Source organism: Oncorhynchus clarkii, chromosome 13 (genome assembly GCF_045791955.1).
Source record: "Oncorhynchus clarkii lewisi isolate Uvic-CL-2024 chromosome 13, UVic_Ocla_1.0, whole genome shotgun sequence".
Lineage (NCBI taxonomy): Eukaryota > Metazoa > Chordata > Actinopteri > Salmoniformes > Salmonidae > Oncorhynchus > Oncorhynchus clarkii.
This window is the reverse complement of record NC_092159.1, coordinates 60,908,313-60,935,357: the sequence shown is the minus strand read 5'-3', so window position 1 is coordinate 60,935,357 and position 27,045 is coordinate 60,908,313. Positions and strand designations below refer to the sequence as shown.

At 40.4% G+C, this 27,045-nt stretch overlaps 2 protein-coding genes across 2 annotated transcripts in view; both read right to left on the bottom strand.

The window, feature by feature from the left end:
• Nucleotides 1-930: 930 nt before the first annotated feature.
• On the bottom strand, nucleotides 931-19,707 carry LOC139365197 (sterile alpha motif domain-containing protein 9-like). The gene is made up of 4 exons (XM_071102660.1): nucleotides 19,523-19,707; nucleotides 19,303-19,349; nucleotides 6,349-6,405; nucleotides 931-6,244 (listed from the first exon to the last, which is right to left on the bottom strand). The coding sequence occupies exons 3-4, from the start codon at nucleotides 6,350-6,352 to the stop codon at nucleotides 1,617-1,619; spliced, it is 4,632 nt and encodes a 1,543-aa protein (XP_070958761.1). The 5' UTR covers nucleotides 6,353-6,405; nucleotides 19,303-19,349; nucleotides 19,523-19,707; the 3' UTR covers nucleotides 931-1,616.
• A 2,435-nt stretch (nucleotides 19,708-22,142) lies between these two features.
• Nucleotides 22,143-27,045, bottom strand: part of LOC139365194 (serine/threonine-protein kinase/endoribonuclease IRE1-like) — a 28,331-nt gene continuing 23,428 nt past the window's right edge. Inside the window, exons 17-22 of the mRNA XM_071102651.1 lie at nucleotides 26,503-26,702; nucleotides 26,129-26,276; nucleotides 25,321-25,448; nucleotides 25,053-25,176; nucleotides 24,265-24,332; nucleotides 22,143-24,175 (exon numbers count right to left, since the gene is read on the bottom strand). Of these exons, the coding sequence (XP_070958752.1) occupies nucleotides 23,558-24,175; nucleotides 24,265-24,332; nucleotides 25,053-25,176; nucleotides 25,321-25,448; nucleotides 26,129-26,276; nucleotides 26,503-26,702 (1,286 nt within the window). The 3' untranslated portion in view covers nucleotides 22,143-23,557. The remainder of the gene's footprint in view (nucleotides 24,176-24,264; nucleotides 24,333-25,052; nucleotides 25,177-25,320; nucleotides 25,449-26,128; nucleotides 26,277-26,502; nucleotides 26,703-27,045) is intronic.

The following is a 27,045-nucleotide window of genomic DNA, read 5'->3' as shown; positions in this document are numbered from 1 at the left end:
CACATCCTGACAACAATGCAGTGGATTGTGAATGTTAGCGTTGGTCATATCAATTGTGAAATACAGTTGACTCCTGACAAAATGTTCATTGTTTTCAACTGCATACCGTTTTTTATTTAAACAGGGAGTCACATTGAGATTAAAATATATTTTACAAGAGAGCCTTGTACACATTACAATAAAAACAGAATATTAAAACAACATACACGTATAAAACAATAACATTCAGCACAATAAATAAAAACATCTAATAAAAACAATCACATTCAATTACATAGAGATCCTCAATCAATGTAATTGTGCAATTACAGTAAATGAATGTAGGACAAAAACACAACACACTTTTGTGCTGAAATTAACAAAGATGTGCCATTAATAATGCACAACAATGATTGGTCATACATCTACTATATTTGATCTGATTGGTCATACATCTACTATATTTGATCTGCATGCCTCATATTGAGGAAAATATTTGACTACTATTGAATACACTTGAGTTTGCAACAAGAGGGTAAAATATCCAGCTATGATTCTATGACGAGATGCTCACTTATGTGTTGTTGATGTCGTGGATACACCTTGGCTTCATGCCATTTTGGTATTCAGAGAAGGAATGGGACATCTAGTTGATGTTGACCACTGAAGTTATGTTGACAAACCAGAGTTCATTTCCGTAGACTTTACACAATGGACACTGTCCATCACAGTTCTAAGTGTCAGAAGCATTGCACTTCAGCCTACATACCTGCTGGTGGGTAGTTTGAACTCAACTGTTTTCATTATGTGGTCCTATGGATTCATGGGACAACCATTAAATTTTTTTTTTTTAAATCTATTTTTTCTACGAGTGAATTTCATGTTACTATTTTAGCATTGTTCACACATTTGCTAAAAGAAACAGTCACACAACCATTCAAAACAAACAAAAAAGTTAAGGCAACTTTATTAGGCATAACTCCATTTTTGAACTAGTCATTCTTCATACAAAAAGACAATATTAAGACTGGTTAGAAAAAAATACATCAAATGTGAAAATCCTATATAAAGGGGCCATTTGACTGGGAAAACTATCATTAAAATGAATAAGAGAAGTACAAAGTAGTTGGTTATCAAATACCACATTTTGGGCACAACATATAATATTACACAGGCTTCCTGCATAAGACAAGATTTAATATAAAAAATATATACAGTATTCAACAAACAAAAACAGATCATGACTTCATAACTTGACAACACATTCCTTAATATTTTCAGTCAACATAATGGTTGAAAACTTGCAACAAAGCATTCAAACAGAAATAACTTTACACTTACGGTATGCAAAATATCCATACAATTTGCCTTGTGAAATATTTTTTTACAGGCAGAATTTAATTCATTCTTAAGACACTAAACTGAATTTTGTACACACACACACACACACACACACACACACACACACACACACACACACACACACACACACACACACACACACACACACACACACACACAGTCTTCCTCTGACAATGCGCTCTAAAACATACTCATTCATTGGTATGTTGGTCCAAAATGTTCAGGAGATATTCCATAAGACTCCTTTTCTGGCAGGATTTGTCTAAGTGGCGACCCTACTTTTTCACAGTGACGTTGTACGCAACAGGTCCTCTAAATGTGAACCCCAAGTAGAATGTGATGTTTTCATTGCCATAGGGCACAGAGGCTGCTTTCAGATGAGGAATAGTGAACTTCTTCTCTTTTGGGCCCTCAAGGTACACTATCCCATCTTCTGTCCACCCAGACACAGTCCTGAGAAGTTTTGCCATCTCTGGCATTTTCCACACCTCCCCACTGAACCACTTCATTCTCTTTTCTGAGATGGAGAGGACCTTTGTAATCGTTTCAACCTTGCTTTTGTGAACAATCTTATCCCACCCACTTCCATTACTAAGGAAAAAGTGGGTGTAAATCCTTTTCTTCCTTTGTGGTATATCCTTCATTTTGGTCCAGTAGCTCCTTTTGAGGTACTCAACAGCTGATAGAACAATGTTGTATTTGGTCTCTTTTTCAGGGTCTGTGTCATGATCTTCTGGCCAGAAGAGCAAGATGAGCAGGAACAGAGCACTGGACAGGCACTTCCGTTTCTCTTTTGGGAACTGCTGACTGAGTTTCTGAAGGTCTTTCAGAGCAGCCAACTTTGGAGATTGGGTTGTAAGGCAACTCAGAGCAATATGAGCTGCTATGTAATTGACAAGATCCATTTGATCCAGCCTGGCCATCAGAGGGTTGCTGGGGTAGAGCGATATGATATTCTCTAGGACTTTGACTTGGTCTCTTTCTTTCTGGTCAGTCAGAAGGGAGAAGATTGAAGTTATATTCCCCCCACCAAGCCGGTAAATGATCATGCGTTTCATGAAAGGAGTTAAACTGCCAGGGTTCAACTGGCACAGCTTTGGGGCAATGCCAATAGAGGCATCACTGAAATATTTACCATACTCAGAGGATTTTCTTACCAACCATGTCATTGGATGGCTTATTTTCATCTCAGAGCTTTCAATTGTCTCCTCCTCATCTGCACTGATGTCTGTCTGGAAGTAACTCAGGTCCTCCGAGATCCACTCCAGGGCTTCATGCAGTGTCATTTGAAGGCCTTTCAAATTGATGTGAAAATTCTCCCAGGGCTTCTTCACTTCCTCAGGAATGTAATCAGTGAGAAGGTACTTCATACATTCTGAATGACCATACGTTTTGCTTGAGAAAACACGCAATGAGAATACGAGCTTCAACAGACTGCAGCCAACTTCAACTGCAGCAAAAAAGCCACTGTTGTTCATGTTTTCAAGGTCCGAGATAGCAGATTTCTCACATTCTCTGAAACACTCCATTGCTTTCAATGCAGTTTCAACAGCGTCTGCTGTATTTTCTGCCGTTTTTGGTACTTTCTCAATTGCTTTACACTTGGCATTGAACCATCTTCTGTATACCTGGCCTTTCGTGTCAAGAATGTAAGAGTTGTTAGGCATTTGTTTTGCTGCTATCTCCGCCCAATCTTTTGCCTCTTCAAACTTCTCATGGGAGTAATTCAGGCGAGCAAGTTGCTGAGCAAAGAATGCATCTTTGTTGAAGCGTTTGTATGCCTCCTTGAGGAGCTCGATTGCCTTGTCAGGGGTTTCCTTTTCACTCACATGTTCAATGAGAGGAGAGAAAAAGCTGTTTGATTCATCACCTTTACTTACTCTGCAGCGTCTCATGAACAGGGCTCGCAGGAACTTCCCATAATCTTCTTTTCCAAATCTGTGCTCAAAAAGCACATCCTCGTGGAGAAGATCCATGGCCAACCCACTTTGCAGTTTTTGGTCACCAAGGAGCTGCTGAAGGATTTCCTTTGCAACAAGTGGATGAATGATTCGAACTGATTCAATGTGCGTCTTGTCATCTCTCAGATGTATAAAGACAAGTTTGGCCTGCTCACTCAGTGATCTCTCAAAAGCATGCTGGCGGAATCGATCCATATGAATGGTGAATACTAGCAGAGCTTCGCAATGGGACTGGGAAATGAATGAGTTCTGAACATAAGTGTTGAGCAATGCCACATACCGAATGAGCCGAGTGACAACCGCTTCATGATCAATGTCTTGCAGCAGATGTTTCACAAATTGCGCAACATACTCAACAATCTTCTGGTGTTCAAATTCTTCACTCATCAAGACGAATGTCAAAATAAATTCTGGCTGGTACTGTTCTTCAAGCTTCTGTCGTTTCCCAGCAAACTGTCTCTTCTCTTCTTTTGATAGTTTGTGAGTGACAGCTACATTCTGCAATGGTGAGTCTTTGCACATCTTCTCTGGGTTATGTGATCGCCTGCAGCTCAACATAATGAAGCAAGGTGTACCTTGTTTGATTTTCTTAGTGTTGATGGCAAACTCTAATTCATTCCTCAGCTCATCAAGGTATTCTTTGTCACAGTCCTCAATCAGCAGGAGCACTGGGAGACATTTCTCAGGATCTTTTTCCTCATACTCTCTGAGCTGGACAGCATGTTCAGATACAGTGGCTGCGGAGTATGACGGCTTCACAACAGCACATCTTAGGTCTGTCCTCTTGTTCCATAACACTTGCCTTCCCACTGTGCTTCCACCGCTTCCTGGGTGATGGTAGATGTTGATACTGTTCACAGGTCTGTCTACACCCCATTTCATAGTGTCTGTGAGAAGTTCGGAGACCTCCCTGTATGCATCCCTTTGAATTACTTCTCCAACAAACCTCTTCTCTGCAAGCCAGAAATTCAACCAGGTCACTCTTCCCCCGTGGTAGAACTGTCTTTCAATGTTTTCTTTTTCTGCTTTGATGTAATCATCGCTTGTTTCATCACAATGATTGACACTCAGGATTTCCAAGGAATACATCCTTTCCTCGTCACGAGTTTCAAGAAGGCACTGTCCTTTCAGGTAGATAGGCAAGTGTTTGGTGTCTCGAGATGTTACAGGTTGGATTCGCTGCAGTGTCGCATCAACATGGCTCATTTTCATCCCGACAACACTGGAACGGTTCACAGTTTCTGTTCCACATGAACCCTCTGCAAAACTTTGCCATTTTTGATAGTTATCCTCAGATTCTGAGATGCAAATGATGTCTTCATGGCCTTCCATATCTGTGAAGAACTCATAGAAGGTGTGCAAAAGTGGTTTCTCAACAGGGGATGTGAGAAGGAAGACCACCAGGAATGCTCCTTTTGGCAAGACCTGTTTGCAGATCAATGACACAGATTCCCTCAGGAGTGTAATTTTTGTTTTGATCCATGTCATCTCATCACAGGGGTTTTCATTCCCTTTGTAATCGCTTCGTCCGTTGCAAAATATCCAGCTGGTTTGCTCAAACAAATGCAAATGGCTCACAAATTCTCCAATGCTCATACCACTTGATATTTTGTAGTTCTGCATGAAATGCATATTTGCAGCATGGTGCTGAATATATTTACTGCACAGTCCTGACAGCTTGGAATCTGTGTCAAAGTCAAACACACAAAAAATATTCATGTTGAGCAAGAAGTCAATGCTGCTCAAATCATCTGGTTTGAACTTGTTAGTGACAAGAATGTACCATTTCTCCTTTTCAATGAATTTCTTGCCACTGGTTATCAGCATGGTGAGTTTCCTTCCGAGGTCTTGGCAGATGTCCGGGGTGTTAACGTATCGACAATGCTCAGCCTCTTCTCTTTGGGCATCTCTGTCTCTGACTCGCTGGTAGAAGTCATTTTGATCACTCACTGGCTCGGTTTTTGATCCTACCCTGCGATAGATTGTTTCCTTTTCATGCTCAATCTTGTTAGAGGACTCTTTGAAGTTTGGCAGGCGAACAGAGTACACTCGGTTCTTAACAATGCTTATGGAGGGAACAATATCAACCTCCACCACATACCTTTTTTCTGTGCTATTTATGTCCATAACCTCTATAAACCGAGGTGGACGTATGCACTGTCGCACATGCTCGCTGTCAGAGCGAGAGAAACTCCTCTCAATGTGATCCAATGCATCAACATATATATCTTTCTCAGAAACCAGAACACCAATTATCTCACCATGCACATAGCCGGCATCATCCCTACTGTCCATCACACCAAAGTGTATTGTGCCATTTGATCTGATATTCATGCAGCCACTACCGAATTTGAGAACCTCTTTGGCAAATTTTGCCTGTAGTCTTGTGCGGTCCAATTTGGCAGCATTGTCAAGTGACTTGTACTCATGACAGGGAGATATCAGATCAAATACACCAGATTCAGGTTGCAGAACACTATGTTTGACATATGTGAAATCAATGCCTTCTTTGCCAAATGGCCGTGGCTTGCAGTCTTTCTTCGTGGTTAACACATTGTCCTCAACAGATTGTCCTTGATGAGTTTGTTTCTCTTCCTCTGAAAGGCCTTGATCTGTCTCTGGAATCTGGGGAGCTGATCCCTGCTTCTTCTTTTTACTTTCCTGTTCACTATTGTTGCTACTTTGAGGCTTTTCCTTGCCCTGAGTTGTCTGTTTGGTGTCTACAAGCTCATTTCTCTTTCTGATGATCAACAGAGCTGGTCCTGATTTCATTCCAATCTCTTTTCTCAGATAGTCCTCAGTCAGTACAAGGAGAATTATCCCATCTACCTCTTCCTCATAAAGCTTCTTGATGTATTGCTCCTTCACTCCAATAGTTCTTAACCAAGAGCTCACGTTGGAGTCAGTCCATTTTTCAACAGGCAGTTCATCAGGTTCCTCTGCTGTAGAATATAATAGAAAAATCAAATAACTGATTTATTACCTATATGAAGTATTAGTAGAATATAAAAACATCATTACACCAATATCTCAAACTATTTCTTACCCATTATTGCACTTCAGTCTACGAGCTCACTGCTGTGTAGGGTCTTGCATAATCAGTCTGAGGAAAATAGTAACTATTAATCAATCAACTACATCATCTGAAATAGCACTGCTTGTTTTTCTACTGTGTGTTGCTCAGTGAAACATATTTGAAATTAACAAACTACAAAGAAGTACATCCTTTAGTAGGCTGTGAATATATTTTAAAAAATGTCTTCTTTCTTGGTAGCCCAGTAAGCAAAATGACCTTAAATGATGTTGAAAAAACATCTGACATTGGAACCATGTTAATTTTCAGTTGTGAAAGTTTAAAATACATATTTTAGGGACGTTGAAAAGACGACTCCTCTGGGTGTTGAAATGGTGTCTGACATTAAAGCCATGTTCATTTTCAGTTCTAAGTGAAAGATAAAAATCTGTATTTTTTGCTGTAGTTTCATAAGGTCAAATTGTAACCATAACCAATTTCACTGACATCTCATGTCAATGATGAAAGTATTATGTCTCAATCCCAAAAATATTTGTTTCTGATTGATTTATTATTGCTCTCATCTGTCACTTGCACTTATATTAGCCATTTCAAAAGCTGAAGAACTGGCAGTGATCATGTTCAAAGTTTATAGACACAACCAACCGAACACTAACTACAACAATATTCTCTATCGACATAATGTTTTAAAATATACACTTGCAAATAACACTGGGTATTATTCTAATGAGGTCCACCCCAAACAAGGCCAAATTGAGTTGGTCCGTCGGCGTTAATCGCATCTCCATTTTCTTCACTGCACGGATCCTTTTAAACACACGCATTTCCGCACGGAAGCTGTTAAGCACAGAACACAGCTACAGTCAATGCTTGCTGACGTCGCTGATGACTCTAGCCAAAATCATGTAAAAGTTATGCCCAATGTCACAGGAGCTATGATTTTTTCATTCTGCCACTGCTTTAAAAAAAAAACAACTAAACTTTCAGGGCCAAATTAGAGCAAATTCACATTTTTTCAATAATCGTGATTAATCTCAATTAACTAACGCAATTAACTATTTTAATCGTTTGACAACCCGAAAGAATAGACATTTTCAACGTCCGTAAATTACATCTTTTAAACTTTAACTTAGAACTGAAAATTAACGTGACTGTGTAACGGATGTGAAACGGCTAGACGTAAGCGACATTAGACGTAAGCGACATGCTTCCTTCATGAAACACAACTGCGGGTGTTACTCTACTCTAGTTGTCAAAGCCTAGATGACAGGCCGAGAAAGCTGCTAAATGGATCTAAACAGTGAACTGTTTTGGTCACACCACTTCCCGCAAACCAGCCACTTTACAGTGAGAGTGTTGAAGGGGCTCCTGCACTCTGGGCACTCTGGGTAGTCTAGAAGACAGAGGCAAATCGCATTCAGATTCTCCTCCTCACAAGCCATGCACAGCGCGCCATAGTTTCCTAGAGGGCGGAAAATAGGCTAGAGACAGCGGTGATATGCTACATGAAGATGAAATTGACAACCATTTCAAAACAGAAACACATGCATTGGCTAAATAGATACATTGCTGCATTGCAAATATAAAAAATGTAGACAAAGATAAATTCATTCACACAAGGAACCCACAGACCTGTCAGTGGCAGTGTCCCAGACAACAATATCTAACCTGTTCCGAATAAATTACTGTCGGGTTGCAGTAGGACGATATTTGCAAATTGGTGTGAACGGTGTCATTAAACAAGACGTTCTCATATTATTTATTTTATGTACTTGGTGAGAGGGCCTTTAGCAATGTTAGCTAGCTAGGGTTCACCTATTTGGCTAATAGCTTAGCTAGCTAGTACCACCTTAGCCAAAGACAACTGCGTGAATATTGGTGTTTCTCCGGTCTTGAGTCTCATATCACCATAGCATTGTGAGGTGTACTAAACGAGAGAAGCAAGCTGGCCAGTAGCTAGTAGGCTTTTCAGCATTGTTGTGAATTAGCCTTCATGCGTGATAGCAACACTACCTGAGCAGGTAGGGAACTCCAAGTTATCTAGCCAGGTGTATGCCACTATGTGCATGTAGGACTGCTAGTGTGGCTAGCTTGCTAGTTAGAAGCCTCACAGGTAATGCTAGTTAGGGCTAGCACAGTGTGAATGCCACGGCCATGAAGCTAGTAATGCATTATATAGCTAGCAACTGCCTTACGGCTAAGGTAATCAGCATATTGCTGGTCGGAGTGTGGGTTATTCACAAACGAGTAAACATAGGTTTTAACCAAACGAGAGAATGGCTCAGTAGGAAGCTAGAAATCTAGTCATGCTGAGGAGAGCTTTAATGGATGCAGTCACATCCACAAGGAAGAGAAGCAAGAATGACCAGGAATGTGTTCAGTACGTTTTTAAAACCTGGAATGTTCAATTGAACGGAAATGGCGCTTTACTGAATGACCAGTTAAAAATGGGGAGCGGTTGGGTTGTGGAACAATTTCAGCATTGCCACTGCCCGTAAAATAAACTCACCAAAATAAGAAACGTCCATTCTTCAGGACCCCGTCTTTCAAAGACAATTCATAAAAATCCAAATAACTTCACAGATCTTCATTATAAAGGGTTTAAACACCGTTTCCCATGCTTTTTCAATTAACCATAAACAATTAATGAACATGCACCTGTGGAATGGTCGTTAAGACACTAACAGCTTACAGACGGTAGGCAATTAAGGTCACAGTTATGAAAACAGGAGACAAAAGAGGCCTTTCTACTAACTCTGAAAAACACCAAAAGAAAGATGTCCAGGGTCTCTGCTCATCTGCGTGAACCGTAGGCATGCTGCAACGAGGCATGAGGACTGCAGATGTGGCCAGGGCAATAAATTGCAATGTCCGTACTAGAGGTCAACCGACTATGATTTTTCAATGCAGATACCGATTATTGGAGGACCAAAAAAAGCCGATACCGATTAAATCGGCCAATTTGTATTTATTTATTTGTAATAATGACAATTACAATAATACTGAATGAACACTTATTTTAATTTAATATACATAAATAAAAATACATTTAGCCTCAAATAAATAACGAAACTTGTTCAATTTGGTTTAAATAATGCAAAAACAAAGTGTTGGAGAAGTAAAAGTGCAATATGTGCCATGTAAAAAAGCTAACGTTTGAGTTCCTTGCTCAGAACATAAGAAAGTTGGTGGTTCCTTTTAACATGAGACTTCAATATTCCAAGGTAAGAGGTTTTAGGTTGTAGTTAATATAGTATTTATAGGACTCTCTCTCTCTATACCATTTGTATTTCATATACCTTTGACTATTGGATGTTCTTATAGTCACTTTAGTATTTCCAGTGTAACCGTATAGCTTCCGTCCCTCTCCTCGCCCCTACCAGGGCTCGAACCAGGAACACCAGGAACACGACAACAGCCAGCCTCGAAGCAGCGTTACCCATTGCTCCACAAAAGCCGCAGCCCTTGCAGAGCAAGGGGAACAACTACTCCAAGTCTCAGAGCGAGTGACGTTTGAAACGCTATTAGCGCGCACCCCGCTAACTAGCTAGCCATTTCACATCGGTTACACCAGCCATTAGGCTGATAGGCTTGAAGTCATAAACAGCACTGTGCTTGCGAAGAGTTGCGGGCAAAACGCACGAAGGTGCTGTTTGAATGAATGCTTACGAGCCTGCTGCTGCCTACTATCGCTCAGTCAGACTGCTCTATCAAATCATAGACTTAATTATAACATAACACACAGAAATACAAGCTTTTGGTCATTAATATGGTCAAATCCGGAAACTATCATTTAGAAAACAAAACGTTTATTATTTCAGTGAAATACGTAACCGTTCGGTATTTTATCTAACGGGTGGAATCCCTAAGTCTAAATATTCTTGTTACATTGCATAACCTTCAATGTTATGTCATAATTACGTAAAATTCTGGCAAATTAGTTCGCAATGAGCCAGGCTGACCAAACTGTTGCATATACCTGGACTCTGCGTGCAATGAATGCAAGAGAAGTGACACAATTTCACCTGGTTAATATTGCCTGCTAACCTGGATTTCTTTTAGCTAAATATGCAGGTTTAAAAATATATACTTCTGTGTATTGATTTTAAGAAAGGCATTGGTGTTTATGGTTAGGTACAGTTGTCCAACGATTGTGCTTTTTTCGCAAATGCGCTTTTGTTAAATCATCCCCCAGCGTAGCATTGATTATATGCAATGCAGGACACGCTAGATAAACTAGTAATATCATCAACCATGTGTAGTTATAACTAGTGATTATGATTGATTGATTGTTTTTTATAAGATAAGTTTAATGCTAGCTAGCAACTTACCTTGGCTTCTACTGCATTTGCGTAACAGGCAGTCTCCTTGTGGAGTGCAACGAGAGGCGGGTGGTTATAGCGTTGGACTAGTTAACTGTAAGGTTGCAAGAATAGTTCCCCGAGCTGACAAGGTGAAAATCTGTCGCTCTGCCCCTGAACTAGGAACGGTTAACCCACTGTTCCTAGGCCGTCATTTAAAATAAGAATGTGTTCTTAACTGACTTGCCCAGTTAAATAAAGGTATAAAAAACAAAAATGTGCTTTTTTTTATCTGCAAAATCAGCGCCCAAAAATACAGATTTCCGATTGTTATGAAATCTTGATTGGCCCTAATTAATTGGCCATTCCGATTAATCGGTCGACCTCTAGTCCGTACTGTGAGACGCCTAAGATGGCGCTACAGGGAGACAGGATGGACAGCTGATCATCATCGCAGTGGCAGACCATGTGTAACAACACCTGCACAGGATCGGTACATCTGAACATCACACCTGCGGGACAGGTACAGGATGGCAACAACTACCCGAGTTACACCAGGAACGCACAATCCCTCCATCAGTGCTCAGACTGTCTGCAATAGGCTGAAAGAGGCTGGACTGAGGGCTTGTAGGCCTGTTGTAAGGCAGGTCCTCACCAGACATCACCGGCAACAACGTCGCCTATGGGCACAAACCCACCATCTCTGGACTAGACAGGACTGGCAAAGGTGCTCTTCACTGACGAGTCGCGGTTTTGTTTCACCAGGGTTGATGGTTGGATTCGCGTTTAACATCAAAGGAATTAGCGTTACAGCGAGGCCTGTACTCTGGAGCAAGATCGATTTGTAAATGTAGGGTCTGTCATGGTCTGGGGCAGTGTGTCACAGCATCATCGGACTGAGCTTGTTGTCATTGCAGGCAATCTCAACGCTGTGCGTTACAGGGAAGACATCCTCCTCCCTCATGTGGTACCCTTCCTGCAGGCTCATCCTGACATGACCCTCCAGCATGACAATGCCACCAGCCATACTGCTCGTTCTGTGCGTGATTTCCTGCAAGACAGGAATGCCAGTGTTCTGCCATGGCCATTGAGCCCGGATCTCAATCCCATTGAGCACGCCTGGGACCTGTTTGATCGGAGGGTGAGGGCCAGGGCAATTCCCCCTAGAAATGTCCAGAAACTTGCAGGTGCCTTGGTGGAAGAGTGGGGTAACATCTCACAGCAAGAACGGGCAAATCTGGTGCAGTCCATGAGGAGGAGATGCACTGCAGTACTTAATGCAGCTGGTGGCCACACCAGATACTGACTGTTACTTTTGATTTTGACCCCCCTTTGTTCAGGGAGACATTATTCAATTTCTGTTAGTTACATGTCTGTGGAACTTGTTCAGTTTATGTCTCAGTTGTGGAATCTTGTTATGTTCATACAAATATTTACACATGTTAAGTTTGCTGAAAATAAAACGCAGTTGACAGTGAGAGGACGTTTCTTTTTTTGCTGAGTTCACGTCACCTGTTGCTTCAAGCCACACCTCGCTACACCCAACAAACCGGAGCAAACGTACCTCAGTCTGTTCAAGAACATTCAAGAACGTTTAGGGAACACGTGTCCTTCAGTACAAACCGTTTCACAACGTAGCAAATGTTCAAGCAAACTGAACGAACCTCAGTTTACAGGTGAGTGGCTCCCTTTATAGATCCCCACAGTGGATGTGTCATAATACCCATAAAACCTAGCGGTCAAACAAGGGAAATGGTTTAAATGATTTTCTCACCATTCGTTTTCCCCATTTTAGAAATACTTAAAACAAGGGCCGTGTTTTGTGTAGGCTTACCCTGGTGTGACGTTTTGATATTTGTGTAAATCTCTCTCAGACAAGGTGACTTTTAAATCAATACATTCAGCTCTATTTACTCTCAGATTCGAAAAATGATAATTAATGACATCATGCAAGACTACAAATACATGCATGTCTCTCTAGCTGACACCTTTGCTAACAGGTATTGTTTTATTTTAAAACATGACCAAAACAGTTTTTTATTTTTATAAATGTGACCAATTTATGCATTACTACATTTTGCTAACATTAGATAGTTAATTCAGAGATTCTTACCTTTGCCTAGATTCAGCAGTCTCGTTCAGATAGTATTTGTAGTTCTGTCGGATAGCCTCATTGGCAGCTAATTAGCATTTCAGTTTTTTTATACCAGCGAATATATTAATAAGTCACCTTGTCCGAGAGAGATTTACAGTTATCAAAACGTTACACCAGGGTAAATTTACACATAAGAGTCTAAAATCCCCTTTGGGAAAAATGAATGGTTTAAAAACGATTTGAACCATTTCCGTTTGACCGCTAGGTTTTATGGGTATGACTCATATTGTGGTACTCTTTGGAGGAGAAGCTCACCTCATTCGCGGGGAGGTGCCAAGATGGCTGCTTGAACAGACGCTTTTTTACCGAGCTCCGCACCAAACTTCAGAAAGATTGTGAAAAAAAAAAAAAAAAAGTTTAGTCATTATTATTTTTTATTTGTTCAAGATATAAGACCTTTCCTGTGACTGGAATGATAATTGGATCATTTATTTCAGCATGCCCAAGCAAAGTTGTGACAAAAAAAGAAAGGAAGAAGTTAGCCGTTCTATTGCTAATCAACAAGAGAGAAACGTGCTTATAGACAACTGCCATAACTACGCTTCGCCTATGGATAATAGCATGCTTTCGAATGCTGAAGATGACGAATTCTCCTCTTCACCGGTTACTCCGTGCAAACCTCCACCCTCCAAAAAACCCAACATGAACTCTGACATCGTGGCTACCCTCTCCTTACTCATCAACTCCAGGTGTGACGCCATTGAGAAAATGGTAAGCGCGAACACCATGGTTATCGAAGGCTTGAAAAAGACTGTGGAGTTTGCATGTGGTGAAATTAATGATGTGAAAACGAGAGTGGCAAAAGTTGAAAAAAATGTGGAAAGGGTGGAAAAGAATAATAATGTCTACCATAGACGTCTCACTGATCTGGAACAATACACAAGAAAATGGAACCTGAGACTCTACGGCTTGCCAGAGGTGGAGAATGAAGATGTGCGAGGAGAGGCTATCCGTATCTGCCAAGAAGTTTTGCCTGCAGAGAAAAACAAAGTTGGTGATACCATCGACGTTGTACATCGCCTCGGAAAGAAGCAACAGCAAAACGATTCAAGACCCAGGGGTATCATCATCCTATTCACTACCAGATTCTACAGGGATGCTGTCTGGAAAGCTGCTAGGAAGAACGCCTTCCTTCAGAGCCATGGTATGCGTTTCGCCGAGCATCTCAGCCCGGAAGACATAGAAAGAAGGAACAAGTTGTGGCCAACGATCAAGATAGCACGAAGTGAGGGGAAGGCTGCTTACTTCGTCGGAGGACGAGGTTTCATCAACGGTTCAGAAATCCATGTTCCTCCCTAAAATATCACCAGAAAGAACAGGTTGATGGTTTCAGCCATGGTATTCTCATTTTCCTTATGTGGTTTACCTAACAAGCATCAGGTGACTATTTTACAGGAATACTCAGGAATTTAAATTCATTAGTTTGTTCTTGTATGACCAGAAGACCTATTTTGTTTACAAAATTACGAAGAAGATTGAAAGCTGAATTTATGTTTTATGTATACAGTAACCAAGATACTGTTTTAAATGGCATACAGGTCTGCTCTGACTTTACACGGTTATTATTCTATTTAGTTATTAATACTTATTTCCAAAAAAGGTCTTAAGAACGTTTATATGTAAAACATTTTGTTATTCAATTATTTTATGATCAGTTTTCATATGTACTTAAAATAGTAGGTACCCTTTTATTTAAATTATTATTTGTTGTTTTATTTCTCAGAATAGTTCCTGATTACACTAAAGAGGGTTTTTAGTCTCTCTTACTACAAGAACCCATGGTTTGGTCTTGAACATAATTTCCAGTTGAGTTGAATTTCAAAGGTTATGGAATAAGCTATTTTCACTTTAAATTGACTTAAATGGTGCAGATCTCGGTTCCTTATCGTTTACGTTCACTGCTCCTACGTCTTTGACTCATCCAACTACAGTTTGTACTTTTATATAATCTTTGTTGTTTTGTCTTTGTCTATATTATCTCTTAATGCTAGGGGGTTACGAAACAGTGTGAAGCGCAAGGCCTTATTTTTATTTGCTAAACAATTTCGAACAGATTTTTGCTTTTTTCAAGAGTCTCACTCAATTTTGGCTGATGCCAACTTCTGGAGGTCACAGTGGGGCAACGATATTTGGCTTTCCCATGGATCTGAACGCTCTGCTGGTGTCACTACAATGAAAAATACCTTTGGTGGTAATATTCTACACTCGGAATGTGACCCCTTTGGTCACTTTATTTGTCTTGTGATCAGTTACAATGACATTACACTCATTACTGTAAACTTCTACGGGTACAACACCAAACATGAGAATGATGAGTTGCTTGAATCTATAGAGAAACATATACTTCATTGGTTATCTAAATTTCCCAATTCGTTATTACTGATAGGAGGGGACTTTAACATTACAATAGATAATTCAACTGATAGATGGCCCCAGGTAGGCCAACCAATCAGAATTTGGGTTTAATACTTTTTATGGAAAAGTTTGATCTTACTGATATATGGAGAGAGAGGTTTCCGGCCGAAAGATCATTCACTTGGAGTAACAAAACAGGCTCCAGACAATCCAGAATAGATTTTTGGCTTATATCCAAATGTATTGATAGTGAGTGTATTACTACAAATATTTGTACTACTCCCCTCACAGACCATAAGGCTATTTACATTGATATCAAAATATTTACCCCTGATACGAACCTTGGTAGAGCATCCTACTGGAAGCTAAATAGCTCATTATTAAATAATGATATAGTTACATTTGAGGTTAAAGATCTGCTCTCACACTTTTGGGAAAGGGCTTGTGAAGAAAAATCTTATTGCAAGAACTGGGAGCTCTTTAAATTTGAGGTGTCTAAATATCTTAGAAAATATGGCAGTAATCTTGCTAAGACCAGAAGAGCCGAGGAGGAAAAGGTGATCATTAAGATAACTTCCCTTTCTCAGAGGTCCCCAGCTGACCTCTCGGGGGAGGAGAAGATGGAACTAATTGAGTTACAAAATAAACTGGATAACATATATAAATTAAAAGCAGAAGGAGCCTTTATTAGATCTCGGAAAAAATGGATTGAGGAGGGAGAACAGAATTCATCCTATTTCTTTAGACTTGAGAAATTTCACTCTAAAAATAACACTATCCATAAGTTAAACATTGATGGTGTTATTACAGATGACCAAAAATGAATTGCTAAATACTGCAGCAATTTTTACAGAAAATTGTATAGCTCTACGTACTGTCAGGAATCCACAGATGTGTTTTTTAACTCACTGAATAATGTTCACTCTATCAGTGATATAGAATCTAAACAGTGTGATGAACCCATCAAAGTTGAAGAGATTATAGAGTCTATCAAACATCTAAAGAACAATAAATCACCAGGTGTTGATGGAATTACATCAGAATTTTACAAATTATTGTCTGAACAAGTCCTTCCTATTTGAAGTCTTTTTAGAGAGTATTAAAAACAATGTTCTCCCTCCTACAATGAGTCATGGGTTAATAACATTGATATCTAAACCCCAAAAAGAAGTGCTGCTCATCGATAACTGGCGTCCAATTTGTCTTCTTAATAATGACTATAAGATATTAGCCTCACTACTTGCAAAAAGAATTAAAGAAGTCCTGGATGCAATCATTGATGAAACACAGTCTGGCTTCATGAGGAACAGACATATTTCTAACAATGTCAGACTAGTATTAGACGTACTTGACTACTCAGACCTAATAACTGAGGATAGCTTCATACTATTTTTAGATTTTTATAAAGCATTTGACACAGTAGAACATCAGTTTCTCTTCCACTCCCTTGAGAGACTTGGCTTTGGGGATTTTTTCTGTAAGGCTATTAAGACTCTCTATGCAAATGGTAACAGCTCTATCAAATTGAAATATGGCACCTCACCTAGATTTGAGTTAAAGAGAGGAATTAGGCAAGGTTGTCCTATCTCTCCGTACCTGTTTTTATTAATCACCCAACTTCTTGCAAATTCTTTAAATAATAGTCCTGTACAAGGTATCTCCATAGCTGGTAAAGAAATTATTATAAGCCAGCTGGCTGACGATACTACACTTTTTCTGAAAGACGCTAACCAAATTCCCATATCGATCAATGTGATACAATCCTTTTCCAAAGCGTCTGGTCTATATCTTAACATTAATAAATGTGAACTCATGGCCGTCAAAGATTGTGTGACACCTTCATATTATGGTATTCCAGTAAAAGAAGAACTTACATATTTATCCATTACAAAGGATCAGAAGTCTAGAGGCTTACTAAATTTTAACCTTCTTATTAAAAAACCCCAGAAGAAACTAAATCAATGGCTACAGAGGGACTTATCTTTAAAAGGTAGAGTCCTAATAACCAAGGCTGAAGGTATCTCTAGACTAACATATGGTGCGCTATCTTTATATCTTGACCGTAAAATAAGCAAGGAGATAGACCAGATGCTTTTCAACTTTCTATGGAGAAACCGTACCCATTACATTAGGAAAACTGTTGTAATGAACACTTATGAGAATGGAGGACTGAATTTTCTGGATTTTACTACTTTAAATAATACTTTTAAGATCAATTGGATAAAACAATTCCTAAGAAGACCCACTTCTATCTGGAATTGTATTCCTCATCATGTCTTCTCTACTTTTGGAGGCCTTAACTTCATGTTGGTTTGCAATTATAATATTGACAAAGTTTCAGTGAAACTTTCTGCTTTTCATCGGCAGGTTTTCTTGTCATGGTCCTTAATTTATAAACACAATTTTTCTCCACACAGATATTATATATGGAATAATCGGGATATATTGTATAAAAATACCTCTCTGTTTTTAGAATATTGGTTCCGAAATAATATCCTATTGGTGAGCCAACTGGTAAATGCAGAGGGTCTTTTACTCAGTTATAAAGAATTCTTATCACTTTACAAGGTCCCTGTAACACCTAAAGATTTTGCAATTGTTTTAGATGCCATTCCCTCAGGTGTTGCTATGTTATTCAGGAACATGTCAAGACCTGACCCTCAGAACCTACCTTCTGTTGACCCTGTTGACTCATCAGTAGGAAAGATTTGTTTCTCTTTTGGTCCATTCAACAACAGAGCGATTACGATCCTTGTTTCAGCAGGATGTTGTATCTATACTTTATGTCATGCCTTATTGGAATGGATTTATTGATAATATCTGTTGGAAAAAAGTTTGGATGTTGCCAAACACATACCTACTTGTTAACAAAATTAAGGAAGTTTCCTTTAAAATTATTCATAAATATTATCCTGCCAACCACTATATGAAGAAGTTTAAGGAAAACATCAACTCAAATTGCTCCTTTTGTAATGACCACCCAGAAACAGTTGTGCATCTTTTTTGGCATTGTGTTCATGTAAGAAAACTCTGGCAAGACATCAGTAGGTTTATAATTGAACACATTTATGAAGATTTTACACTATTGTGGAGAGATGTACTGTTTGGATTCTTTACATACAATAGAAATAAGCGGAATCATTTTTATGTAATTAATTTCATTATTCTTTTGGCCAAATTTCATATACGCAAATGTAAATTTACAAACAGAAAACCACATTTTCATACCCTACAAAAAGAAATTGAAGACAGTTAAATGCTCTACTAACAAAAAAGCTGTTAGAATTGTAAGTATATGCATGTCCCTTAAGGTCCTTGTGTAATTGTAATGTGATATTGTACCCCCTAGCTCGATTGTCTATTGTTTGTAATCTATGTATGCTTGTGTTCCCTCATGTGATTTATGTATTGATTTGAAATTAATAAAAAAAAATATTTTTTTTTAAAAAAAAAGCTCACCTCATTCACCACTTCACCTGTGTCTCCTGTGGTATCTGGGATCTACATCTGTTTATATTAGTTACTATGCTGTTACTAAGCAGTAATGCATTACGGCAGTGTTACGTTACTACACCTAATAGGAAATGCACATGCGCACTGGGGTGCCGGGAACTGTAGAGCACAAGGGGTTTTGACTAAACGAAAACTAACTGTACTCCCGTCTCCTGCCTGGTCATTTCTCCACAACACAAATATTACATCTCCAACAGATGATGTTTGATTGGTTACTTTGGAAGATTGTGGACATGCCCATAGCTAGACATTGAAACGAATATTTGAAATATAACCTATTTCAAGACAACGAAGCTGCTAAAAAGTTTAGTTGATTATAAAATCACAAGGGAATGCAGGCCAATGCACGGTTTCAAATAAAATGGCTCAAGCCTATTAACGTTGGCTACAGTTAGTATTTTTAGATGTTCAAGAAACTCTTTAAGTAACTACATAGCTACATAGCCCACATTAGCTACATAGCCTGTTCACACTGCTATTATGCTTTATCTTGGCCAGGTCGCAGTTGCAAATGAGAACTTGTTCTCAACTAGCCTACCTGGTTAAATAAAGGTGAAATTAAAAAAATTAAAAAACATACATCGTTTTAATAAAAATTCAGTTTAATCTGTAGTCTCCAAAAAAAACAAATATTGGGTTTACCAATGAGCGGGCGAAGATGAACCAGACGTTGGCGGGGATGTTGTCCTCTGGAAAAAAAATATACTCCAGTTTTAGATTGCAGAGATAAGACTTCAATATAGTTTTTTTCCATTCAGCAGATACACTTTACACCAAACAGAAATAAAGGGCTAAGAATGTGTCTTTCCTTTGTTGGAGAGCACTCTCGACAAGCGTAGACTATAATTGATATAGTTCTCACCTCTTTAAATTGTTCCATTGCCGACATAAATATGTTTAGTTCTTAATTCGCCGCACGTCTTTCATGCTTTAGAATTGTCAGTGTGATAGAAGACGACTCTTTTCAACTGGTAGATTTCTGCTGCTGTACTAGATAGCTGGTGTCGAATGCTAAAACGCTCAGTCACTCCCTAAAACCATGGACCCGAACTACGTCAGATCCCGTAAGTTTCGTTTAGGAGAAAAGGAGAGTTATGACACTGGCAACTTGGCATGGACCCCCTCAGGCTTGCAGTGGAAGTCCGTTACATAACAGGCAATAATGAATATATTATGTTTGCTTAGTCCCAAAAATAACTGACAAAAATGTAAAGTTCAAAAGGCACAAATATAACGCTGATTTATTTGGCTTTTTCACTTAAAACAGCTGCATATTCGTTGGCAATGCAAAATGAGAAAATTCTGAAACTGTGTAGTATGGACAGTACATAAAAACAGCTTACAAAATAAATAAAATATTAGAATATTACAGTTAAATGTAATACATTAAATACCTATTAATATGTTATTCACTGACAATGGATATGATTGAATAAAACATGTTGCATTGGATCATCGTTAAGGAATATGAGATGAGAGAAATTAAATATAATTCCTCCATCAAAGAATGGACAAAGAAACTCAAGCCCATAACCCAGAATGTAAAGGGAATACATTGTAATCATCCTATCATGACTTGTAGCTGAACAAGTTTTAGTTATGCCTAGTGTGTCAAGAGATCAAGCAAACAAGACTTCGGCTGACGCCCTGCAATAAAAATAATTTAAAAAACACTATTTATTTGTGCCCGATGTACAGCACAGCACAATGCTAACAGAGATAAGATAAAGTAGAAAAGAAACACATGCTTCTACCAGTGTTCAATTCAAACACCCTTTGGAATATCTCTCCTTGACTGCACAGGAAGACAGGCACTGAAATAGTACTGAGTCAAGCAGCATCTGCAGCAGCAAGCAAAACTATTCCAGACACATCTACCCTTACAGAGCTCACATACATAACACAGTATTATATAAAAAAAGGCATAATGGCCACATATGATTTTCATTGATCAAGTCATTATCAAGTAGTCACATATACGAAAATATACACCTCTTTACAGTGAAAAGGCTCACTGAGGGAACGTTGTACAGTAAAACTACCATTGTTGACTTAAATCTTCCAACATCAACAGAAGGATTCCTCCCTTGTATTGCCAAGTATTTTGTACTCAACAATACTTGACATAAGGCGGGACTCCATTGCAAATAAAACAGGTTCTCTCTGCCCACACTAGTTCATTTCCACCCTGGCTTCTTGATGCATCGGGGGACATTGGGACGGTTCCATTCTGAGCCATTTTGTCTCAGTAGAGTAGGAAAGGCACTTGGTTTGGGCTGCTGCTGCCCCGTCGGCAGGTCCCAGGCAATGCAGGCCTGGTCCTCACCAGCACAGGAAAGAGCCACAGGGCCCCAGTATGTGTCCACTCGTAAGGCTATCAATCAATCAATCAAATGTATTTATAAAACACCCTTTTTACAACCGCAGGTGTCACAAAGTGCTATACAGAAACCCAGCCTAAACCCCCAAGGCAACGCTCCTCTGTGCCATACCCATCACCTGGCTTTCAGGCAGGCTCTGTGTCCTGTGTGGCACTGGTGGTTCAGGATTTGTGGGGGGATTTCTGAGGGTGTGGAGGGTTCTGAGGGCTGGGTGGGCAACTGTCCGTGGAGGCAGGTCTGGCAGTGTGGATGAGGGTGATGTAGGCAGCACTGGTTTGACTGGTAATGATGTGGATGATACTGGCAATATGGTTGTGTTGTTGAGATTGATAGTGACTGTATGGGTGTAGAGTCTGATACGGTCACTGAATGTATGGGGTCTGTGGATGGAATTGTGCTCGACACCATCACAGGCTGTGAGGGTACTGTGTTTGACGATGTGGGTTCCTCTGGCTGTGACGCGTGTGTGTCTGCAGCGGGGGGGGGGGGCCTTATGGTGTGTGTAGGGAGTCCGTTGGGAAGGAAGTGCCTCCTGTTCACATGTGTGCATGGCCAGGTAAGTGTGGCGCGGGAGGTGAAGTAGGTGACAAAGTCATCAGGGATGGAGCCCAGAGTCTCCTGGACCTCAGCTGGTAACTCCCTGTAATGGTGTTTCTATAGGAGGGACAAAAGAAAAAGGATTCATATACACAGACATCTAAATCAGGTAAACACACATAGGAGGCTGTTGCATAGAAAAGGGTCTGCATACATTGTTACACCAAATCATAATTCACCAACTAAAAGTACAGCTTTCATGGTTGGTAACAAATTCAAGTTAAAAAACGTTAATAGATTGCTTTTTATAAATGTAGCACAACATTTAACTGCCGAAACTGCTGTTGGTGAAGTCTCTTCCTTCGTAGGTGTTGTTAGAGGTCAGCATGTGGGAGAAGTCGAGATCAGGGATGATCGATGAGTTTCCCACTAGTAATTAGAAGTTGTAGGTGCGTTCAAGTGGATTTTTCCCAGTCGGTATATGGTAAATACCACCTTCCCACTTGGTTATGAATGCAGCATTAGTCCCACAAGCTCAAAATATCTGCAAACTAACACAGTAACAGATATTAATGCTGATTTAATTTGGCATTTTCACTCCAACAATGGCAGACATGTTGGCAAAAGGAGACAATTGCAAAACTGAAAATGGAATATCATAAAACAAACTATTCTTGCATTCAGGATGGCATGTTAGAAATGAAATCGTAACAGTAAAAGCCATCGTCAGGCGAGACTGCAAAATAATCTGTTCACTTTTGCACAAAACCCTCTTCACTTAATTTTAAACAGCTTGCATTAGACAAAATACTGTACATTCTTGGGGGTTTTGATGTACAATGAACAGTACAAAATAAACCTGAAGTAAACGTATTTCACTTAAAAAATAAAATATGAACAAACTATAACAGTTAATTCATGTAATAAATGAAGACCTATTTAACTGCCAATCATTATACAGACAATATGATTGAATAAAACATGTTGCATTGGATCATCATTCATCAAAGTTATGATGAGAGAAAACACCATTCTGACAGCAAAACCCAGAATGTGAAGTGAATGCTTTCTGTAAATCATCCTGTCATGACTTATAGCTGAACCAGTTTTAGTAAAGGCCTTGTGAGTCAGAGGTCAAGCAAACAAGACTTTGGGTGATGTCCTGCAATAAAAACACAAACAGATCACATATTGCCTTGTGCCTTATGTACAGCACAAAGCTATCAGAGATAAAAGTAGAAATGATAAACACATTATGCTTTTACCAGTGTTCAGTTCAAACACCCTTTGGACTATCTGTCCTCGCCTGCACAGGAAGACAGGCACTGAAATAGTATTGATTCAAGAGAGAAAAGCAGCATCTGCAGCAGGAAGCAAAACTATTCCAGACACATCTACCCTCACAGAGCTCACTTACATAACACAGTGATATTTAAAAAAGGCATAATGGCCACATCTCATGATTTTCAACGATAGTCATTATCAAGTCGTCACCTATACAATAATATACACCTCTTTACAGTGAATAGGCTCATTAAGAGAAATACGATTCCACAGTAAAACTACCATTGTCGACCTGTCTTTCAACAACATCAACAGAAGAATTCCTCCCTTGCTTTGCCAAGTATTTTGTGCCCAACAATACTTGAATACCTCACAATACTTGACATTAGGAGGGACTCCATTGCAAATAAAACAGATTCTCTCTGTACTACACATTACAGTTCCCACTAGTTCATTTCAGCCCTGGCTTCTTGATGCTTCGAGGGACATTGGGACGATTCCATTCGGAGCCATTTTGTCTCAGTCGAGCAGGAAAGGCACTTGGTTTGGGCTGCTGCTCCCCCCTGTCGGCAGCTCCCAGGCACTGCAGGCCTGGTCCTCACCAGCACAGGACAGAGCAACAGAGCAACAGTATGTGTCCACTTGTAAGGCAATGCTCCTCTGTGCAGCACTCATCCACCACCCCTCGCCGGCTCTCAGGCAGGCTCCGTGTCCGGTGTGGCTGGATGTGGCACAGGCAGTATGTGTGGCTCAGGTGGGATGGGATCTGTAAGGGGGGTTTCTGACTGTGTGGGGGGTTCTGAGGGCAACACTGTCTGTGGAGGCAGGTCTGGCAGTGTGGATGAGGGTGATGTAGGCTGTACTGGTTGAACTGGTAATGATGTGGATGATACTGGCTCTGCTGGTAATGTGGTTGGCACTGACTGTGGGGGGGTTGTTGTGATTGACAGTGACTGTATGGGTGTGGAGTCTGATACGGTCACTGACTGTATGGGTGCTGTGGATGGAATTGTGTTTGACACCTCAGGCTGTGAGGGTACTGTGTTTGACGGTGTGGGTTCCTCTGGCTGCGACGTGTGTGTCTGCAGCGGGGGGGTGGTCTCGGGGTGTGTGTAGGGAGTCCGTATCCAGGAGAGCTGCTCTGAGCTGGAGTAGTAGGGAAGGAATGACCTCTCGTGGGCACAGGTGCGCATGGCCAGGTAGGTGTGGCGCAGCAGGTGGGGGAAGCGGGAGGTGAAGTAGGAGACAAAGTCATCAGGGATGGAGCCCAGAGTCTCCTGGACCTCTGCTGGTAACTCCCTGTAATGGTGCTTCTAAAGGAGGGATAAAAGAAGAAGGATTCATATACACAGACATCTAAATCAGGTAAACACGCATCATTTAGCTGGAAAGACACCCATACCTTGTTTCTCATGGCACGGAGAAGATCTCTGACAGACCCTCCTTTATACGACCGGAATTTGCGTAGGTCTGACAAGAGAAAATACATGCAATGAGTAATCCACACAGTACATTCTAATAATTTATCCTAAAATGTATCATTTATCATAAAAGTCTCATAATACAGCAAGATTGAAATACCTCAATGTCCTGGTTTAAAGTTAGATATCCTATAAATATAGTCTACCTGTCAGGAAATCTTCAGCCGACTAGTTCTCCACAAGGCATGAAAACTAAAACATAACAACAAGCTAAATAGACAAATGACTGACATGCAAATTAAAAACTCATGAATGCAACAGTCACAGCAAACCTTCTCTTACCATTTCTTTCACATACAGTGGCATATTAAGATTAGAACAACCCTATGAAACAACCCTATTCAGATGAACACTCAACAGGAAGCAAAGCAGCCTTTCAGGTTGAGAAGAGCTCAGCTAAATGCTGCAGTCTGGATTGACAGGAAACGCAAACCACATCCACAGTCACTGCATTTTATATCAATGACTACACTCACATCTCTTCTGCACTTGAGAAACATTAACCCTAACTGGGCAACTAAAACTGTAGTAGGTCATCATTTCTTAATGAAATATATACCCTTTAATTTATTAAAGGCACTAGCATAGTAGTAGGGTTAAAACTGAACTCAGACCAGTCTCTTTACCAGTCTACACTCATGACATGGACAAAGTCTTGTAAGACTGGTATGTGGTTGTAGCTACAACTGATCTCAGTCCAGTCTCTTACCGGTCTGTAGAGGCACTGTGATGTGTTCCCTCCAGTCCAACTTCACCACGGCCCGCCCCCCTCGCTCCAACTGCCTTACGATTGGTCCGTCCAGCGGCTCCTTCTCTATCCTGTCACTCAAGTCCTACAGGGGAAACAAGATGAAATATGGGTTTTTATTTTTTTTAAAGAAAATGTCGTTATTGGAAAATGTTCCGTTCACAGTTGCATCTCTATACTGATTTATGTGGAACAGTTTAATTAGAAAAGTATTGGATTTGATTGTGACCTGGAAGAACTGCAGCTGTTTCTCCAGGCTCCAGAAGAAGGGGTGTTTGAGCACGCTCTCAGCAGAAGGTCTCCTCTGGGGCTCCATGTTCAGCATCTGTTCTATCAGGTCTGTGGCCACGATGTCCTCTGGGAAAGACAAGACCAAACACTCTCAGTCACTATGGGGCAGTGTGGCAGAATTGGGGTGAGCTATTGTCACTTCTCAAGGGTTATGTTATTGTTCTGTGTTGGACTGTGATGTTATGCATTTCATAACTCCTGTTATGTCTGCACCCTAAAACAAGGCCATTGTGTTCTGGAACTGTTGCTTGTATAAAATAACTTGTAACAATATGATTGTATTATTACCTTCCACTATATAAGGGACATGTAGCCATTTACTCTTGGAGCTCCTTCCCTGACTGAGATCAGAGAGGGATCTACCTAGCAGCTTCTCGTCTGCATTAAAGATTCACTATTATAAATTAGTCTCTGCCTAATCTTTGGATCAAATTTTCCACAACAGCGGTCTCTGATGTGAAACAACTGATTGTCAATGTTTGGGTTTGCATTAAACAAAATTGCAATAACATCAGGACATTATCTGTCTATAATAACTCTAATACTGCCTTTACCAAAACTGTCCAATGTAAACTTATTGCTCTCTTTGTACTTTCAAAGGCTGAACTGATTCTCACTAGCAAGGAACTACTGTTTCTTAGACAGTCAACATCCTGGTTTAAATCAAATCACTTCCAAACCAATCCTACACCAACTTCCCCTCACCGCCTTCCTGTGGGTCTGAGAACAGGAAGTGATGTCCTCACCATGTTTGTGGGGCTGTAGCTGGTCCAGGCTGTAGGCTCCCAGCAGTATGTTGGCTTGCCTCTGCAGGGACTTGCCAAAGGGATGACATCCCCAGGACACCACATAGTAGAACACACAGCCTGCAGAGAAGATGTCCACCGTGCACGTCTACAGAGGAAGAGAGAGAGAGGTTGGGCGTTCAATAATGGCGTTCTGTTGATGGTTAGCAATCAATGTCTTTGATAAAGGCAAGATAAGTGTGTAACAGTGAACTGCATTCACATCAATTTAAATTAGTATCAGACAGCGACAGTCACAGGCTTTTGTTTCATGACAGCTGCTATCTGTAAAATCAGGACCAGTCTTGTGTCCAGTAGCGAGAGGGACCACTCACAGGGTTGTCCTTGCAGTCCTCACTGAGGACCTCTGGGGCGATCCACCCCTCGGTGCCAGGCACCCCGGACCTCCTGCTGAAGCTGTGTCGGCCCACCGCCAGCTTCTTACACAGGCCAAAGTCGGAGATCATGGCCCGCGCCCGACCGTGGGCGTTGGGCATGGACACCAGGATGTTGTGGGGCTTCAGGTCTCTGTGCACTGGGGACGGGAAGAGTGGAGAAGATCAGATCAGACTGGAAGAATAACATGTAACCTAGGAGATCTTAGATGTTTACTGTACCTAGTCCAGCTGCAGTAGTCTTGTGAATCTTATTGAAAATATTACTGTATGGTAAGAACCTTTTTGTTCTTCATGAAAACCTATATTAAAACCTAGTGGGGCGGCAGGGTAGCCTAGTAGTTAGAGCGTTGGACTAGTGACCGGAAGGTTGCAAGTTCAAACCCCAGAGCTGACAAGGTACAAATCTGTCGTTCTGCCCCTGAACAGGCAGTTAACCCACTGTTCCTAGGCCGTCATTGAAAATAAGAATTTGTTCTTAAC